The 19659-nt window shown below is 47.8% G+C and overlaps 1 protein-coding gene across 9 annotated transcripts in view; it reads left to right on the top strand.

Annotated features, from left to right (window-relative positions):
* LOC122393176 (histone deacetylase complex subunit SAP18-like) overlaps nt 1–15168 on the top strand; it is a 31014-nt gene extending 15846 nt beyond the window's left edge. For 3 of the 9 annotated variants that reach the window (XM_043388943.1, XM_043388942.1, XM_043388947.1), the window contains 4 exons: nt 1159–1302; nt 2371–2477; nt 14058–14264; nt 14585–15168. In XM_043388943.1, coding sequence (XP_043244878.1) covers nt 1228–1302; nt 2371–2477; nt 14058–14264; nt 14585–14675 — 480 coding nt within the window. In that variant the 5' untranslated portion in view covers nt 1159–1227 and the 3' untranslated portion in view covers nt 14676–15168. Of the gene's footprint in view, nt 1–9; nt 97–263; nt 283–373; nt 393–514; nt 534–1156; nt 1303–2370; nt 2478–14057; nt 14265–14584 lie in introns of those variants that run through there. The other 6 variants (XM_043388945.1, XM_043388944.1, XM_043388946.1 and 3 more) reach the window with 6 other exon arrangements.
* The last annotated feature ends 4491 nt before the right edge of the window (nt 15169–19659 follow it).

Genomic DNA, 19659 nt, shown 5'->3' with positions numbered 1-19659 from the left:
ACACCTGAACAGCCCTTTAATTGAAACTGTTGCGCCATACCCGTAGTGCTTATGTCGTGTTGTGTTTGTGGGCACCGGTCAGTTTCGACTTTCGAGGTTATTCTGTTTTTCAATGAAATTTAACGGAATTGATCATTAAAATTTATTATTTTATTTTTCAATTATCATTTATTGGATGATTATAATGAACAATACCGGAATATGTCAATGAGATCCCAGGACTGCATCAGCATGTGTAGGGATGCATCCTGATTCCGTCTCAGTCTTAGTCTTTGAACTAAGGGAACTAATATAATTATTGATATTGCTATAAGTACAATTTATTGCTGCCTTTCATAGATACTCATTGTATCAAAATGGCTTTGGGGACTGGATATTTGCCTTTATCCCAGGTTATACGTCGAGGAGTCCCACAAGGCCACTTTGTTGGGATTTTTCGGCTTTTTTTCTGTTGCTGAGGCCGGGGCATGTAAAATAGTGCCATAGTTCTAATTTGCATTCCATTTGCAAGACACATAGTCTCTGAGCCAGAGGTGACTTCAACACATCAGGATAAATATATATTTAGAAATATGCATTTATTTCCTGGGATTTAAATTGGATATTGTCAGATCAGAGACCAATTTTACTAACATAAAATATATAGGTATCCAGCTGTCATATCTATTAGCCAAAAGTCATTTGAATGTACCACCAGCCATGCCAAACCCAAAAGGATGTCTTTTATATGAGAGACACATAGGTTGGCAGATATTTTTATTCAGATCAGCAGATATATTTTCATTAGCCAGCAAAGCTAATGGTCAACAACTGCTGATGTTAGATGAAAAAGTAACCCCAGCTGGATATGTTTGTGATGTTGTGATGATGTTGGCCTCATGCTGTGTTAAGCTTTATCCAATTGATATGGATGGAACAGGATCTCAACAGTCTCAGTCTTGTTATTCAGTGTGCAGTACCTAATCAGGTTTTGTTCACCCTTGATTTGGACTGTCATGAATACATATTCCAGCAATTTCCAATCAATAATTAAATTTCATAGACCTGCTTCAAAAAAAAAATTATATAGGTACCTAAATTGAACTATCCAGCAAGGATGTGTTTGATAATTTTACTATCATTGATGTTCCCAGAATTTGAATTACAATTATGTTGCAGGTTGTTGATATATACATAGAGATAGACACTTATATTCTACATCAAGTGTAAACAAAAAAGCTTGCAAAGATGATGGCCAGTCTACTTGGATCGAAGGTGGAGGAGAAACAGCATGAGCCTGAGAAGCCCATTGACAGAGAAAAGGTGAGTACTGAGTAGTGATTCCTAACATACCAGGGCTACTCATAGCCCCTCCCTCTCATTCTTCTGCAATTACTTCTAAACCGCCAGACGTGTCGACGCCAAACTTTCAGTACCTTCGGCTGTTTCAATTTGACACCTTGTGTCAAAATATGAACCTCGTAGCTACCATAGATCGGTTGGAAATAACGTCATAGTGACGTCATGTTCGGTCGATTTCGACCGAACATGACTTCACTCCCCCTCCCTCCCCCCCCCCCCTTCTCGTCGGGCTAAGAGCGTAATCCAATTTGTGACTGACTTCCAGTTTCCACTTTCCACATTGGTTCAGATGGATTGTGAATTTTATTTTGCTCATTGACTATAGTGGATAAATTTTGTGTACACTAATAATGCGTCAGCATGTACAATGTTAATCAGGGATGCGGAGCCGTGGAAATTTCAGACAGCTTCGGCTCCGGCTCCGGCTTCGGAGAAATAAAATCGGCTCCGGCTCCGGCTCTGACTCCGGATGAAATGTCATGGCGGCTCCGTCTCCGGCTCCGGGCAAAAATGTGCCGGATCCGGCGGCTCCGGCTCCGGCTCCGCACCCCTGATTTTAATGCACATTATTTTCAAAATTTTGAAAATCCGAGATAGCAGTTTAATAGCGCAATCTTTTCTGAGTCCTCTCATGCAAAGAAATTGGATCTAGCTTCAAAACTCAGCTGTTGGGAGCGATTGCCGTAGTTCAATGTTTTCCGTCGAAATCAGCCGAACATGACGTCACCCTGACGTCATTTCCGGCCGACCTATGGTAGCTTTGAAGGTCATATTTCGACACAAGGTGTTAAATTGATGCAGCCGAAGGTACTGAAAGTTTGGCATCGATACGGCAAGTGGTTTGGAAGTTATTGCAGAAAAAACGGGAGGAGGGCTATGAATAGCCCCCCCCCCCCCCCAGTGGGGCGCGGGTTAACTACATACCACGAGTTTGGTGGACAAACTAAGCTGCTGGACGGTGGGCAGGCTACTGGATGACTGCGATTTTGCTATGATGACCGCTGATCATTTGACTGTACCTTTTCTCAGACCTGCCCGCTGCTTCTGCGGGTGTTTTGTAACACCGGCCGGCACCACTCGCTGGCCGAGTACTCGCGCGGACAGGTGCCGGCCAACGAGCTGCAAATCTACACATGGTGAGTCACGAGAGCTGCACATCTGCACATGGGGAGTCATAACAGGTGCCGATTTGGGTACTCATGGTGAGTCATGAGTCACCTAATCGACCCACGGCTCTGCCGATCCGCAGATGGCTGGTCAGTCGGTCGGCACACAGCTCTGCCCCTGTACACGTGCCCAGTCGGTCGGTCGGCGCACAGCTCTGCCGATCTACCCACGGCCCGTCGGTCCGCGTGCATAACTAGCGAACCCTACATTTCATCTCTGACTGCCACCTAGCGATGGGTCACCAAACTGCGAGTACAAGTATCCATACTTGCGTCGTCCGACGGACAGTAGAGGGGCGGCTGCATTTAGCGCGTCGTGAAGGCAGCTTTACATCCCTAGGCCGCCGGGTGGCTGCAGTCGATGCTTTGAAATATTATTGGATATGGTTCGATATGTTGTTTAGATTCTTGTTTGGCATTAGATACGCTTTGCTATAGAAATATCAAAACGAAACTTGCACATGTCATTTTTCATTAGATTATGCGGGATTGGAAGCATTGCTTATGCCGTTTTAACCCAAAATTACTTTACTAATAGCTTTAACCATAACCCCACACTTTCCCCGACGCGTGGAAAATGCATTTTGCCGCTCGGCTCGTATCTGGCCTTCGCCGGAACGACCACATTACCTCAACCCTCCACGCACTCGGTTGGCCCACCATCAGGAGCGTGGTCGCGCGGCGCGACGCGGTAAATGTGTACCGGGCTCTACACGTGCCGTCTGCCCCAGAGTCGCTGAGGACAATGTTTGTCCAGCGTAGCGCTGCTTCCGAGCGTGTCACGCGCGCCACCGCCGCGGGAGCGGCTGTGCTGCAGCCGCCTCGTTTCCGTATGGCGGTGACACGGCGGCTCTTCCCTCATAGAGCCGCTGTGTCATGGAACGCGCTGCCGCGGGAAGTGACGAGCACGGCGTCCCGGGTGCCACTGGAGCGTCATTTTTGTCCCGGCTGACGCTGCGGTTTTATACTGACTTGTAAGCTTTACTTTTCATTATGTCGTGTAATGTATGCTGTCTTTATTAATGTAACTGACTAGGCCGTAATAGCCACTGAATGGTGGATAAGCCTTATAATAAATGACAAAATGACCATACCAGCGCCTTGCTCTGGGTCTTTGAACACCCCTCCCTTTGTGGTTTTTCGTGAATATCTATAAATACGGCGGTGCGGAGCCCCGCCGTTTTTGGCACACCTTATCATATATCTTTTCTGCATATGTTGTGGAAATTTCAGGCCAAGGTCACTCAAGGTCAGGTCACCAGGTCACTTGAAGTGACCTCACCTCATAAAAAGTTTCAATGTCTGCCATAACTACACCGAGGAACCGATCGCTTTAAAACTTTCAGTGCTCGATAGATCAACAGTATTTACAAAATTTATATCTCTTAATATTGATATCGGTGACCTAAAGTCAGGTTAATTTTGCGATCTCCCCAATCCCCATTATAAGTCGATGGGGAAAAAATTGAAAGGCGTCTCTTTTGGACAAACGTCATTCTAACCACTCTCAAACACTGAATCACTGTAACTATGACAGGTAACTATGACACACTGATTATGAAAGTGGCAGCCGTGACCCCTGTTTATGCCTCTGAGGTCATATCAGGTCACGAATGGTATCTCTTTGACTTCGCCTTTTAAGTGGACTTATTGTCTGTTGGCGATTTTAAATATACAAATACAAATACAAATCTAACAGCTATTCGCGAATTACTTTTGATAGAGGCATGCTAGAGCGATGAAAAGGCCTTAGATGTGTTCAGCCGGACGCAGGGCCTCCTCTAACATGTTAACTGCCCCCCCCCCCCCCCCCCCAGTGATGCCGCTGGCCGTCCCAGTGGAGCTGAAATCGCGTCACTGGGGGGGGGGGGGGGCAAGCAGTTAAGCAAATCACGTCGAAAAACGAGGAAATTTCACTAAAGCTTACCAAACAAACAATCCAGAATCTCCACGATCACCACGTTACTAATTTTGGTTTCCTGATATCGTTCGTTTCTTATCTACAGGGTTTTTTTACAGATCCGCCTAGAATGAGCCGCGGAATGAGGTCAGACATTGCAGATTTTAATAATCGAACGCCGACTGAAGCCCGAAAGGAACATCACTTTGAGAAGGAAATGGCACGAAAGGTCGCCCTCTATAGTCTCAATCAGTCAAGCGCTCACGGTTCAACACGGAGAAGTATGAGGTTTTGTTTTCGGGAGACGGATTTATTCTTGAAGAATAATTTTTCCTACATTCAAATAAGAGTGCGGCTGAGCTTTATAGCACGATAAAAAAAAATCCAGTGTTTGGGACTAGCAGCGATAAGCCCTCTAACTTATTGAGGGGTAAGATAGACCCCACCCCTAGGTCTTTCGCGGATAACTCGCGTAAAAAGTGGCCCAGCGTGGCAATTTTTTTAGTAGGTATCCTCGTGATTACTTCTATTCTACACATTTCCTGAAAATGTAATTACCCTCTTCCCTGACCCTCATTTTCATTTACCTGTGGCCTGTTTCTTGAGTCATTTTCAGGCAAGTAACTTTTAAGGATGGTGAGCTGTTTTTAGGCAGGTAGCTGTTGGTTTCTGGCATTTGGGAAATCGATACCTAAGCCCTCACACTTTCTGCGGTCGGTTAGATTCCTTACGCACTGCTGTGCCGTTTAATACTTTTTTAATAAAGGCATTGTGTTTCATTTTCGAAAAGCCGAAAAATTCCGTCGATTTGGGACGCTGCGGGGGATATTTATCCCCAAATGTCACCCTGCCCGTGCCGGTCTGTATCCACCGGTATAGGGTCAGGTTGTCTGCTATTTCTTTATTTATTTATTTTTCAAAATAAAAATAAAAATCATGACATAAGGGCTGTGACGGAAAATAAGTGGCCTAAATCCGATGAGAAAACCGGATTTGAGGGTACCCTAGGTTTAGCTTCTGAGCCTCTGCCCCCCCCCCCCCCCAATGAAAATTCCTTAGAGGAGGCCCTGATTCGATGCGTCTTAACGAGAGCAACACGATGCCGGTAAAAGTAGGCTCGTGCAAGATTTGAGTCAAAAGTTATTGCAGAAAAAACTATTTCCGCTAAAGTCTATTTTGGCAGCTATTGCCCCCTGTATGCAAAACCGTTGACGTTAGGGTAAAATCTGAGAGAAACGTCCAGAAAGAGCGTTAATAGGGCTATCAAATGCGCTTTTCTGGGGTGCTCTAGGTGTATTAGTTTCCGTGTTGTGCGCTGGCTTGTTGCATTTGTTGTAAATTGTCGACATTCGACCAGAAAATTGGTGAAATTTGGCCTTCAATGACCTCTGGGGACCTGAATTTTGACACCAAAAAAGTGACCAGGGTAATTTCGTCATTATTTCTTACGCTCTTTCGAACGCCGCCTTCCCCATATCGCTACGTGGCCCAGAAACCGAGTTAGAAGGGGGTCAACCCCCGTAGGGCGTGGAAATCCAGGACTCCCAGCTTGTTAATGAAAGTGTGCTCTTCCACCATATGTTTCACTCGCGAGCGGGCCAAACTTATGTCTGCTACAGGCGTCTCGTTTACCGTGTTTGCAAGAGCTGAGTTATCGAATAGCCGACGATTGTTAATTCGCCCGCCTCAATAGCATTTACCTGGGTCACTGAAAGTGAATGGTTGAAGCTTGAAAGACATATGAGCCACATGCGGGGGCACCCAGTGCTGTTCTAGGCTTTTCTGTGGTGACCTTGGGATGAACAACTGAAGCGTTAAGATAAATATATGAATTCATATTCAAGCCTGAAGTCCATTTAACCTGTCTGTTAGTTGTTACTTTAATATTCCGAAGCACCACGCAATATCACGATAAAAATGTCAGATTTGGTAAAGAAATCGCTTTTATGCTGCACCTCGAACGACATTATAAATATGTGGCCTGACCTGGTCCGATCACCTCTGCCGGAAGTTGCTGAAAGAATAGACGTTTCATATGTGCTTACACTCACAGGGCACCTCCCAGGCTCCCACCGTCCTTTTCAGCCTCTGTTTGTAGTTGGGGCTGTCTCAGTATACACCATCCTTCAGCCCTCCTCCCCTCTTTCCAGGTAAAACGTCTAGGGGCTAAGATGGGGAGAGGAGGAAGGCTACGGTTGAAAAGTATTCCTCGTAATAAAGTCGCTCCTCAAACTGTTACCGTATGAAACCGATGGTCACGGCTCACGGGTGCTCGATGTGGGGTCCCGCCGTCCTCCTAGAACCACCGAATATTGTAGGTGTCGGCGCACTTCCGCTGCATTACTCAGCGAGTACGTTCTTAAAATGGTACGGTACGTCTCCACAGTCCACAATCACTGTCGGCTTGTGGCACCGCTCCTCTACATCACTATGTCCGTCAATCGTCATCGTCCATCCTGATAAGTATTTAACCCGCGCCCGGCTGGGGGTCCTGGATTTCCACGCCCTGCTGGGGGGGGTGTCTGAACACCCCCCCCCCTTCTAACTCGGCTCCTGGGCCACGTAGCGATACGCGGAAGGCGGCGTTCGAAAGAGCGTCAAAAATAATGACGAAATCACTTCGGTCAATTTTTTGGTTAGGTCAAAGGTCAGGTCACCAGAGGTCATTGAAGGCAAAATTTCGCCGATTTCCAGGTCGAATGTCGACAATTTCCAAGATGCCAACGCATAACTCGGGAACCAATAGAGCTACAGCGCCGCGGAAAAGCGCATTCGATAGCCCTATTAACGCCCTTTCTGAGTAATTCTCTCAGATTTGACCTAACATCAACGGTTTTGCCTGCAGGGGGCAAAAACTGCAAAAATAGCCGATTTTTTTGGAAACAGTTTTTCTGCAATAACTTTTGACCCAAGCCTTGCACGAGCTTACTTTTACCGGCATCGTGTTCCTCTTGTCAAGACGCATCGAATGAACTATAACTTGACCTTGAAAGGTCAACTTGAAAATTTGACCTCAGGTCAAGGTCATGACCTGACCTGAAAGGGTCATGTTGCGTATCAGTCGATCCGTATCGTCGAGCTGAACACATCTAATGCGTTTTCATCGCTCTAGCATGCCTCTATCAAAAGTTATTTGCGAAAAACTGTTAGATACCATTCGTGACCTAAGATGACCTCAGGGCATAAACAGGGGTCACGGACACCATTTTCATGTTCAGTGTGTCTAAATTACTTGTAATTCAGTGTTTGGGAGTGTTTATAATGTCTTTCGTCCAAAAGAGGCGCATTTCAATTTTCTCCCATTGACTTATAATGGGGAGGTCGCAAAATTGACCTGACCTTAGGTCATCGATATCAAAATTCTGAGATATACATTTTGTACGAGCTATTGCTCTTAGCAATCGCTGAAAGTTTCAAAGCGATCGGTCACTCGGTGTAGCTATGACAGACATTGAAACTTTTTATGAGGTGAGGTCACTTCAAGTGACCTGGTGACCTGACCTTGAATGACCTTGGTCTGAAATTTTCACAACATGTGTAGAATTGATGTATGATAAGGTGTACCAAAAACGGCGGCGCTCCGCGCCGCCGTTTTTGAGATATTCGCGAAAAACCACAAGGGGGGGTGTTCAAACACCCCCCCAGCAGGGCGCGGGTTAAAGTCTGTCCGCGGCTTATCAATTGTATCAGTAGTTTCAAGAAAAATAAAAAGAGACACTGCCATGTTTAATGAATTGACGAGTTTTGCAGTCATGTTAAAAGTGATTTCGTAAGTTCCGATGTGTCAGCATTAAATGATAGCTAAGTGAGATTTACTTTCTCGGCACTTACTTATTTTAACTGATATATTGCCATTGAATTGTAGAATTTTTGATCCAGAAATTTGTCAATAAACTTTCAAAATCATCCTGTTTAATTTTGTATGTTCTGTCATCCAGGCTCAAGGTCATTTTGAAATGTGTCGCTTTGAAATCCGTCGCACAGTGCATCCTCCTCTCAGGCTGCACTGTGTCTTATAGCGAATATTACGCTCTTGGACACACCGCAGACTTAGTTGTTTGTTTGTTTGTTTGTTTTTGCCGCCTTATAGGTGCCAGTACGGACGGTAGCGGGAGGAGTTTGCCCGATCGGGTTCCGGACATAGGAGGCGGAACGGGGAGGGCACTGGGGGCACCGTGCCCTCCTTTGATTTTGGCATTTTAACATAAGCCCTATGGGCGTTGCATGGAAAGAATGGGACCAAAAGTCGGCAGTGCCCCCCCCCCCCCCTTAATTGAAGGTGTTCCGCCGCTACTGTTTCCGGACCAAATATGGAAACGCACAATATCGAAGCACAAAATATCGAGCGCAATATATCGAAGTGGCAAAATACCTAAAGCAAAATATCGGAATCAAATTGGAAATTATCGAAACGCACAATATCGAAGTGGCAAGATATCGAAAGACAAAATGTTGAATGGCAAAATATGTATCGAATGCGAAATATCGAGAAGACAAAAAACATTGCACAGACAAAATATCAAACGTAGAATATCGGAAAGACAACATATTGGAAGACAAAATGTTGAAAAATAAAATATCGAACACAGAATATGGAAAAGGCGTAGGTAATGTTGAACGCTAAAGATCGAAAGTAGACAAAATCCCGCAATAAAAATATCAAGCTTCTAACTATCGAACGCAGAATATCGAGAAGGTGAACCAACTTTATGACGGGGACGAGTACCGCAGGCTGTGATTGTTATGCCTTATCATTTATCTTTTCTGCACATGGAAAAAAATTCAGACCCAGGTCTTTCAACGTCATGTCAAGAGATTGCCCGACCTCATGAAAGCTCTCGCCTATATGTGCTATTGAAATGTGTCGATATGTCGAAAATTGTCGAAACAGGTGAGATTCGATAGCTTTTGGTGATCTAACCAGTGACCGATAAATTAACCACAAAAAATCTGAAGCACAGACTTCTCTATACATAAAGAAGTTTGCGACTGAAGTAATAATATCATGACCTTTGCCAATATCTTCTTATCAATATTTTCCCTTATCGATATTCTGCGTTCGATATTATGCGTTCGATAATTTGCCTTCTTTATTTTGCGATTCGCTGTTTTGCATCTCGACATTTCGTCATGGAATCAGCCCGATCCCCCTCTGTTCTATAGTCTCGTCTTCACAGACTGCGGCGAAAAGAGGCATGGGGAGCTTGTATTGGTTTTCCGGAGTTTTATCCCCTAACTACTTACTCTCCCAAAATCTGATATTGTATTTTGATGGGGCGAATGGTATACAGGCTCGGCACGTGTTTGATTCCTGCCGGGTAGGTACCTGTTCGGCTGTACGCCCCTGATCGCCGTAAATCTTGTGCGAGAGGATTGGCGGACGCCGACCCGCCGCGGCGGCGGCAGCGGCGATTGTTGCCAGCCCTGGGCCGCACCCTTTCGCAGAACCCCGCCGAGGCTGGGCCCAATTATCAGAAAACTACTTTTCGGTTACCGGCTTTCGTGGGAGAGGTCATTGCTTTTCTTTTTCTCTTAATCCTCTTCAGCTCCAGACTAATCCTAATTTGATCTTCTCTCGTTGAATAGTCATCTGATGTGACGGTATACCTTTCACCGAGCTCACTCGCGACAATTTGTTGAGAATAATTGAACTGAGCGTTGTTTGTGGGCAAATAAACGATCGCATCCAATTTTGGGATAAACAGTAAGCACACCCAGCGCCGTTCTTGAGCCAGCGCGCTGGCCACACTGGGCCGGTCGAATGTTACAGTGTCTAGATAGGCCGAGTCAGTATGTGACTGCGGTGGAGCTGACCATAAGCGCTCAGTCCTATCAGTACATAATTATGTAATAAAGGTTGAGGTTAATTAGGAGCACAGCTTGACATAAGTGCTTTTATCCATACCAGTATTTGCTGACGCCATTGGAATCCAGACTGGTGGGTAGGTGCGCTAGAATCATGCTGTCATCAATAATCGCAGTGGCGTGGCTACAAGGCTAATGAAATTAAATAAGCCAATACAGTACAAATGGGTGATGGAATAATGCATGTGTTTCACGACACTTTTATAGATGAACAATAGAGATGGGAACACAAGGAACTTCGGTCGAGTATTGGGTGGATGTGAATATTCACTGAGTTCGTGCTGTAACGACCTGGTAAAGACTGCTGTGGTAGGTTCTATTTACGGAATGTATCTGTATTTCCACAAGCACATGCCACTGAAATCAAATACTGCCAAGAAACAGCCTATTCAGATAGCGTTAGTCTCCGTCCACTCTGTCCTCGGCAGCCTAATGGACTAAGCCTAAGCAATTGTCAATGATCGCTAGAAATCACGCTCGTTTTTCTCGTTTTTTTTTCTGGGTTGATACGAACAAAACACCGTGCTGCGGCGTTCTGCAGGAACCCACCGCCGTGTCTGTCCGTATGTTTGCACGGCCCTCCAGCAAAAGAGTGGTTGGTTAGCCTATTTGCTTTTGGTGTAATAACTTTAAATGTCAGAGACACTCCTGTAAAATGACTCAATAGAAATGAGAAGAGGGTTCATGCACACATTTCGGCAGTGGTTTTCAACAGCCAATAGACGTATTCATCAATGCAGATCGATTTTTGTGATGTTGGCAACCAACCACTTTACCTGCTCAATTTGTCGATTTGGGTGGGAAACGACATCCAAATGAAAATCATTTTCCACTCTCACCTCCAGTTTTCAAGCCCAATTTCCCACTCCCAATTCCACCGAGAAAGAGCAGTTGCGTTAATGGTTGTTTTGCATCAGTCACAATTGTAGATAGATAAATGTTTTTTTCAAATTTCTTCATTTTCCCACTCTTTTTGGGCCTTACCTTACCGACGATTTTTCACTCTCATCCTTTCTTTGGTCAGACATTTTCCCCTCTGACACCCAAGCAAAAATATAATTTTGGGACACTACCTGGAGGGCCGTACTTACATATAGTGTGGAAGAGTACTCACAATTACCAACCTATGCATTAGTATAACCACTTGATGGGAAGTTCACATTGCCATATACTCGTGCCAAGAGCGCTAGTTTTGCCGCTTGCACTTGTAGACAGACCTCGGCCCTAGCCACTTTTTTTATTCGTCAGTTGACGACTTTTATTTGCGAGTAGTTTCGCTCCCTGACCCAATCTTACGAAAGCCGTAGAAAGGCTTTGGTTGCACTTACTAAAGTTGAGCTGCAGAAAACGACTATAACAGGTTTTTACGCATTTTAGTCCATCGTATATTGAGGGTCCCAGGAATCGTTTTGTTTAGACGGATACGCATTAGCCACCACTGGTATCCGTCTACATCATACATGTTATCCAATGCCGTAAACAGAATAAATGATGGGGCACTTTAGAGATTAAGCCCTTGTTCAGCTATTCTGAGCTAATATACGAGTATGGTGGATGCTCTGTTAATGTGCTACACGGTCTGTTACGTCACCGGTCATAATGTTTCTGGGTATTGAATAAAAAATAATTGATAAGTAATATAACAAACTAAGCCCTGTCATGCTAATCGGTAATGAGTCGCCGCGTCGTTCTGGCTACTGCGGACGGCCAGGCCTCTGCTCTGGTGCGTCGGGGAGACCCCGGGGTCCGGCGGAGCCCTGAGCTAGCCGGGCCGCCTTCCCGGGAGGTCGGACGGGTGCCTCCGTCGGCCCGTCGCCCGGTGTCGGGTCAAGGCACTATCACAGGCTGCGGGTAGGCCGTCCGGCCCTTCAGCTGGCCGGGATGGCATACGTGGCTAGACGGCGCTGTGCTGGCCTAACCGAGTCTGGAATAAACTCTTTGATCTGAGTGTGTCATGCTTGACGGTGTCTGCGCCCGTACTAAGTGATAGAACTTTGAAGCCATGGATATTTTTGTCTTAGAGTCTGATCTAGCAAGGCTGGTGTCCGCGCCGCAGATAATCCGGGGTTCGGCGCAAAGCGGCAAGCCTGGCTCAGCAAAGGTGGGCTGAATGGTTAGTGTGCTGGGTTCAGTGGCAGACTCGGTGGTTAGATTAGGGTGCTGAGGTCAGTGGCCCTTGCCAGGCTCGGTTCTTAAACCTCGCCGAACCTATTGGTTTACTGCATACTCGCCGGCCAAGGGGGGGGGGTTAAACAATATACAACCCTTCCCGTCGTCGTTCTGCCCCGGATGGAGCTAGCGCCTCGCGAAAAAAAAAAACGCGCTTGTGCGCCGTTACGAAACGCAGCGACTGGTACTCGATTTTAAGGTCTCAGGTCAACCGGTGACCTCTGAGGTCAGGTCAAGTGACTCAAGACACGGGTTTGGTTTTTGGTAAATAACGTCGCAAAAATGGCCGCGGAGCTGCGATTCTGGCACCACACCATCGTGTTCGCCTCGTTCAGGCGCGTCGAATGGCACGTCTTTTTGTTTGGGATGAGGTCAAGTTCAGATTTTGGCCTTGGGTCAAGGTCAGGTCAGAGCTCCCCAAGTCACGAAGTTGGTAGAATGGGTTCATAGCGCATATCATTCGAGTGGGCGTCATTCGCTTCCCGAGTCCATTGGTTGCTTTCCCGACTCACTAGCTCAATTTGATCGGGAGTTATTGACGAAAAACTTATGACCCTATTGACGTAATAAATGACGTCACGCAAGGTTAACGATGCAAAAGTCAAGCATCGGACCTTTCAAGAAGTGTATGAAACCACGATTCAGTGTGCTTGAGATAGTCTGAGATCGTTCCCGGCGCCAAAATAGCCGTTTTCATTTTTTCCCCATTGACTTAAAATGGTGAGGTCATGTGACCGACCTGACCACATGTAACCTTCAGGAAAAATCTGAGATATACAAGTTGTTAGAGCTCTGGAAGATACTAGATCCTGTAAGCTTCATCTCGCTGTGAAAGCTGCTCTGGCACTGAGGGTGTTACGAAGTTGCGGCATATGAAGACTGTGCAGAGGTTCACTTATGACGCCATAGGTCAGTGACTTGACCTGACCTGAAAAAGCGGTTGGTGTTACAAGATCCGGCTTGAATCAAAGGTCAGGTATGCCAAGTTTCAGCTCTCTATCGCTGGCGTGTTTCGAGCTATCGCAAAAAAAAACGTATGGGGGCGGCACCCCCTCGGCCGGCGAGATGTGAGGTAAATGACAGATTCCGTTGCGGCAAGAAAACAGTGTTGTGATCTGTTAATTGTTATGTCTTGCATCTATATCGGTTGTCATTTTATTGCGTCTCTCTCTCTCTCTCTCTCTCTCTCTCTCTCTCTCTCTCTCTCTCTCTCTCTCTCTCTCTCTCTCTCTCTCTCTCTCTCTCTCTCTCTCTCTCTCTCTCTCTCTCTCTCTCTCTCTCTCTCTCTCTCTCTCTCTCTCTCTCTCTCTCTCTCTCTCTCTCTCTCTCTCTCTCTCTCTCTCTCTCTCTCTCTCTCTCTCTCTCTCTCTCTCTCTCCTTCTCTCTCTCTCTTTCTCTCTCTCTCTTTCTCTGTCTCTCTGTCTCTCTCTCTCTCTCTCTCTCTCTCTCTCTCTCTCTCTCTCTCTCTCTCTCTCTCTCTCTCTCTCTCTCTCTCTCTCTCTCTCTCTCTCTCTCTCTCTCTCTCTCTCTCTCTCTCTCTCTCTCTCTCTCTCTGTCTCTCTCTCTCTCTCTCTCTCTCTCTCTCTTCTCACCTCTCCCCCCACCCTCCACCACAGGATGGACGCGACGCTGAAGGAGCTCACCTCGCTGGTCAAAGAGGTCAACCCGGAGGCGCGCCGCAAGGGCACCTTCTTCGACTTCGCCCAGGTGTACCCGGAGGTGGGCGGCAGGATGGGCGGCGTCGGATTCCGCATGCGCGAGATCGGCTCCACCTGCTCCGGCCAGAAGGGCGCTGATGACGCCAAGACGTTAGCGTCGGTCCGGTGAGTGGCTGGGAGGGACGGGGTCGGTTAGGGTGGGGATGGGTTGAGAAAAAGCTGCATGAGTCACTGTTGTTAAATCTCCATTCTCCGTGAAGTCGTCGACCCAGAGTATGCGACTCCTTCATTGTCTGTTGGCTCCGTGGTGGGTTTGCGGACGGGATTTGCGCTTACCGACTGGTAGGTCGTTGACGCCCGGCGCCTATCGGACGTTCCTTGTGCCTGAGGAATGTCCCCTGGCGTATCCCCTTCTCCGTCGATGATCGTCTGAGACCTCTCTGCGGCTCATCTGGCCGCCTGACGCGCTCTGTTCACCTGTACAGGTTCACGATCGGAGACTACATGGACATCGCCATCACCCCGCCCAATATGCGCGGCGGCGGCCCGATGATGCGGCGAATGCGCCCCTTCTAGACCCGTGGCGAGTGACGCCGCCCTGGTGGTCGACTCAGCAGCTGTGAGGCTCGCGGTGAGCGGCGCAGAATACCGCTCGGTCGGGGACCAGGTCCAGGGAGGTGACGCCGCGTCGGACTCGGCCTCAACAGGAGTGCGGTACACAACACTGCCCTGGGCGAGCACCGCCCGGTCCAGTCAGGGACGCCCGGCGTTTTACCGCCGACAGTGTGTGTGGGGTTGGGGAAGACGCTCTTGAGGGAGCAAGATGCCCGCTCTTTGTACATGTGAACTATGTGCATCATCATCATCCATGTGTGTATGGAATTGGCCGACACCCGTGCCCCGTTTTAGTTCAGAAACTTGTGTTTACGTTCGATCGTATCTCGCCGTTGGACTGGATGTGTATGACGGCTGGACAAGTCCGGCGTTTGGTTCTCAGAGGTCAAAGTGCCGGCGGAGATATCGCCTCATTGCAGACATGGAGCGCTCCCAAATATACGGGCTACGCCGAGTGCGGTGTGTTTACTCGATAGTAGACGGATCCCACGTGCAGTGCGCGCGGCCCCCTGTTTTGACTCGTCGGCTGAGGCACGTGCCGCCGCCCCTGCACGTGTCGACCTCGGTGAGAGTTGATCATGACGCAGTTCATGGTGTTACCGCTAAGGACGGGCGGCTCGATCGATATGCTGTGTGGAAGGTGGGGTCTTACCGCTACCACAGGAACACACACGTGGCGAGTCAGGTCAGACAGGTCAGCAGAGTGGGGCTATCTAGGTCGTGCGAGGGAAGAGGTGTCCAGGTGCTCCTGAGGGGCCGCGCGGTAACATCACGGCTCAGTGGCCCTCGGAAGCCGTCAGCGCCGCCACGCCTGGGGCGGGGGACAGTGATGTCACCCTGTCGCAGCTGTCCCAGGACAGGGCTGGCGCACTGGCCCATACCGGGAACGGGCCTCTGGCGGCGGAGAGTGACCCTGACCCCAGCCAGCGGGAGTGGCCGGCGGCGCCCGGGGGTCGGTGCTCGGCACGGCGACTGGGGGTCGGGCACAGGTCAGGCCGCTGGCCGCTGCTGTGGAGCGGAGGATAATCAACCGACATCCACTTACACCGACAGAAGTTATAGGCATCATTTTAAAGTTCCGGCTCTGTCGTCCGTCATGGAGACCTCCCATCACTGATATATTTTGTTTGTTCTAAGAAAGCATCCGATCCACGTGAATGGTCACTTCTTCATTTCATGACAAAAACGTGATTCGCTTCTTTTTGTGAGCTGACGTGTCTCCCCTAAAATAGGCACAGGACGGGGTGATCAGACTTTGTTTACGCCCGCGGTGACCTTTAATATACACAAGCGAGATGGAGTCGTCAACGCCCCGCGAGAAATGCCCTGCAACACAGATATGGCCATTGCATAATGTATTACTTCATTTATGCAAAGCGTTGGCGTTGGTTCAATAGGAGACCATATAATGGATGGGATGCTTGAGATTCGGGTCGTAGGAGTTTGAATTTGTGTGGCTATTGTGGAGCCGATGTAAACGGAATGCGTCTGATGGCGGTGCCCTGTTATTAGAGCTCGTACTACGCAGAGCTGGGCTCCATTCGGGCCGTCGGCAAAGTATAGGTGGCGTCGCCGGGCCGCTGACGTGAGCCGTGTTCACCGTAGCGCGCTCGTGACGCCGCGGCCGGGCGCGTCGGCCATTACCGATGATAAGTGTGTAAGGCGGCCCCCTTCCCGGGAACTGAGCCGGCCAGAGGGTCACTGGAGGGCGGCGCGCGCCGACAGCCGCCCTCGGAGGGCACGATGGGCGCGCCATAGCGGATGTGCTCCTCGCAGCATCGCTAGATCAACTTCCAGCCGAACAATGGCATGACTAAAAATGCCGAGAAGTGCAAGTTTATGCGACAATAAGTATTTGTTCCCGGATGAAAGGGGTGACATTATCACTGGCTATCGACCGTTTCGGTTTCGCGGTACCGCTGGCAGCCACTCCCCCATAAATTTGGCGAGTGGGTGGCGCCGAGCTAACAGCCGAACTGAACAACCGCCATACCGTATACCTGACTATCATCCTTATACCGCAAAATGCAAATCACTTTTCATCGTTTTATTCCAGCCTGTTTCATTTCATCGACAGATGCCGTTATGTCAGCAATGACGTCACCAAGAGGCATAGATACGCTACTTCTCCATTTGCCTGGCAGCAATATAGAATTACCTACAATGCAGGCACCCGGAAATTTTGGGTGACTTAGCTGCCACTAATGTGTAGTGACTACACCTCGGGCTCATACCATGGAAAGGCTGTCCGATTAAGAGCGATGTTATTTGAGTTCCGCTCTCCGACGGTCGTGGGTGCATCACAAGATAAGGGGGCCGCCCAAATGGCTGTTTTTGTCATGCTCTTAATCTTTTGGCTTGACCCTCACCGTACCAATTGCTTTTCGGCATTCCGCAGCTCGAGGGGGTTAGTGTGTCCCCCTCAAGATTACTTTACCGCCCCTCTTGCCGTCTTGCCCCTAACTTCGCTGGAGCTTCGAGGACTAATCCGGCGTTTGAGCCGTTACGAGACGCAATACACACACACACACACACACACACACACACACACACACACACACACACACACACACACACACACACACTCAATTTTAAAGTAATGCCATCAATGGTGACCAATGGGGTCAGATCAAAGGCTCAATGGCAAGGGTTCTTTTTCTTTTTGCGAACCCACGTCCCGCTGGGGCTGCTATAGGGGTATCCAGTATCCACGCCCTGCGGGTGATGTTTAAACACCCCTCCGGCCTCGATCTTACCTTCTAACTCGGCTCCTGGGCCACGTAGTGACACGCAGTAAGCGGCGTTCAAAAGAGCGTCAAAATTATGACGAAATTGCATCAGTACTTTTGAGTTCAGGTCAAAGGTCAGGTCACCAGAGGTCATCAAAGCTCAAGTTTCGCCTATTTCGACAAACTGACGCATGTATCTCGGTAACGTATACAGCGCCACGGAAAAGTGCATTGGACAACTCCCTCAATGCTCTTTCTGAGCAATGCTCTAATCCTGTTCCTCCCGTTCAGAAGCGTCGAATGAATTATTATTTGACCTCAAAAGGTCGAATTGAAAGTTCATCATAAGGTCAAGATCTTGACCTAACCGGAAAAGGTCGTGTTGCATATCAGTCCAGTGCATCGTGGAGCTGAACACATCTGCGGGTGTTTTCATCGCTCATGCATATCGCTATCAAAATGTACTGTCGAAAAACTTTTGAGGACTTTTCGTTGCCTGAGCTGACCTCAGGGGTATAAAGAGGGATCGCGGGAGCAATTTTTCGATTCAGTATTTCTAGTTAACCTGTTACTCTAAATGTTTGGGAGTGTTTAGAACGACCCTCGTAAAGAAGCACGGTTCAATTTTCTCCTATTAGCTGAAATGGAGAGGTCGCAAAACTGACTTGACCTTAGGTCACCGATATCGAAAGTCTAAGATATAGATTATAGGTGGTATACATGCTGATACTGTTGCGCTTATCAATTGTAGAGAGCTTCAAAGTCATCGCCGCGCCGGTCGGTCGGTGTACATATAGCTCTATGGCTGGCATTGGAACTTCTGAGATAGGGCCACTTGACGTGACCTGGTGGCCTGACCTTGATAGACTAATATTTTCACTGAATATGCAGAAAAGATTATGCCTTTATCATATATGCTGAGCTGATCTTTAAAATATTTTCGAAAAACCGCCTGGAGAATGTTCAAACGTAGGACGTGGGTGAATAATTTTGCCCCCTCCCCCCTCCCAAGAAAAAAAGAACTCTGTTTACGTTTGATAAGTGCAACAGTAGGCCTTCCTAATAGACCCATCTCTCAAAATTTATATATCGATGACCTAAGGTCAGGTCAATTTTGCGACTTTTTTATTGGATTAGTCAATAGAAAAAATTAATTGTGCTTCTTTTGGACGAAAGTCATGCTTAACACTTTCAAAAATCTGGTTATAGGTAGAGTGTAGACATGAACTACTGAGTTGAAAAATTGCACCCGTGACCTCTGTTTATAACCCTGAGGTCATCGCAGGTCACGAACACGCGAAACAATTCCTAAAAGCTTTTAAATAATAACTTGTGTGTTCCGCTCCGTGATGAAGATCAGCAACTATACAACACGACCTTTTCCGGTCAGGTCATGTCTGTGACCTTGACCCTCGCCCCGGCAGGGAGGGTCGATGCGACCCCCCCCCCCCCTTGAGGCCTTTTGCGATGGACTATTAGTCGGACCATGCTTACATTTTTGCATTGCCTCTGAGACATCCTTTGCGCAACTTTTTGGTAAAAAAAAATTGGGTCATGTCAGGTCACCGAGATATGACGTCCTACAACCTCCGACCGTTTTTGCCAAAATCGTTTATTAGGGCGCGGGTTAAGTTTCTTTGTCATCGTGCGCCTTTTACGCGGATTATTCGCGAAAAAAAAAACGAGGTGGTCCATTTCCTCCATTGGCCTTCTCGACATCGACCCCCCCCCCCCCCCTCTTCTAAAACTGGGTCAATTTATTCTCCCTTTGACTTATTGATGAGGAAACGTGACCTCATGAACACGTGACCAACATGACCTCATATGGCTTTCATAGAAGAAAAAAATCAGATCAACAAGTTACGAATACTCTGGAGAGCTTCTTCTGCATGTATAGTCTGCATGTATAGGAGATATACATGCGGAGAGAGAGCTACTTCCGCATGTATATCTCCTTTCAAAAGATTCCCTGGCAGTGAAGGCGTTACAAAGTTGTGACATTTTAGGATCGTCCATAGGCTGGTTCACTTATGAAGTCATAGGTCATTGTTCTAACCTGACCTGAAAATGCGGTTGACTGTAAAAGATTCAGCTTGAATCAGAGGTAAGGTCTACCAATGCTAACTGCCTACAATAAACATCCCCCTCCCGCCGCAAAACATCGTCATGAATCGGGCACGCTGAGCCTCTCCCGATCCGATCCATGAACCTCATTT

This window comes from Amphibalanus amphitrite, unplaced genomic scaffold, assembly GCF_019059575.1.
Source record: "Amphibalanus amphitrite isolate SeventyFive unplaced genomic scaffold, NRLGWU_Aamphi_draft 000520F_arrow, whole genome shotgun sequence".
NCBI classification, from domain to species: domain Eukaryota; kingdom Metazoa; phylum Arthropoda; class Thecostraca; order Balanomorpha; family Balanidae; genus Amphibalanus; species Amphibalanus amphitrite.
The sequence above is the reverse complement of the archived record's forward strand: the minus strand, read 5'-3'. Positions and strand labels throughout refer to the sequence as shown.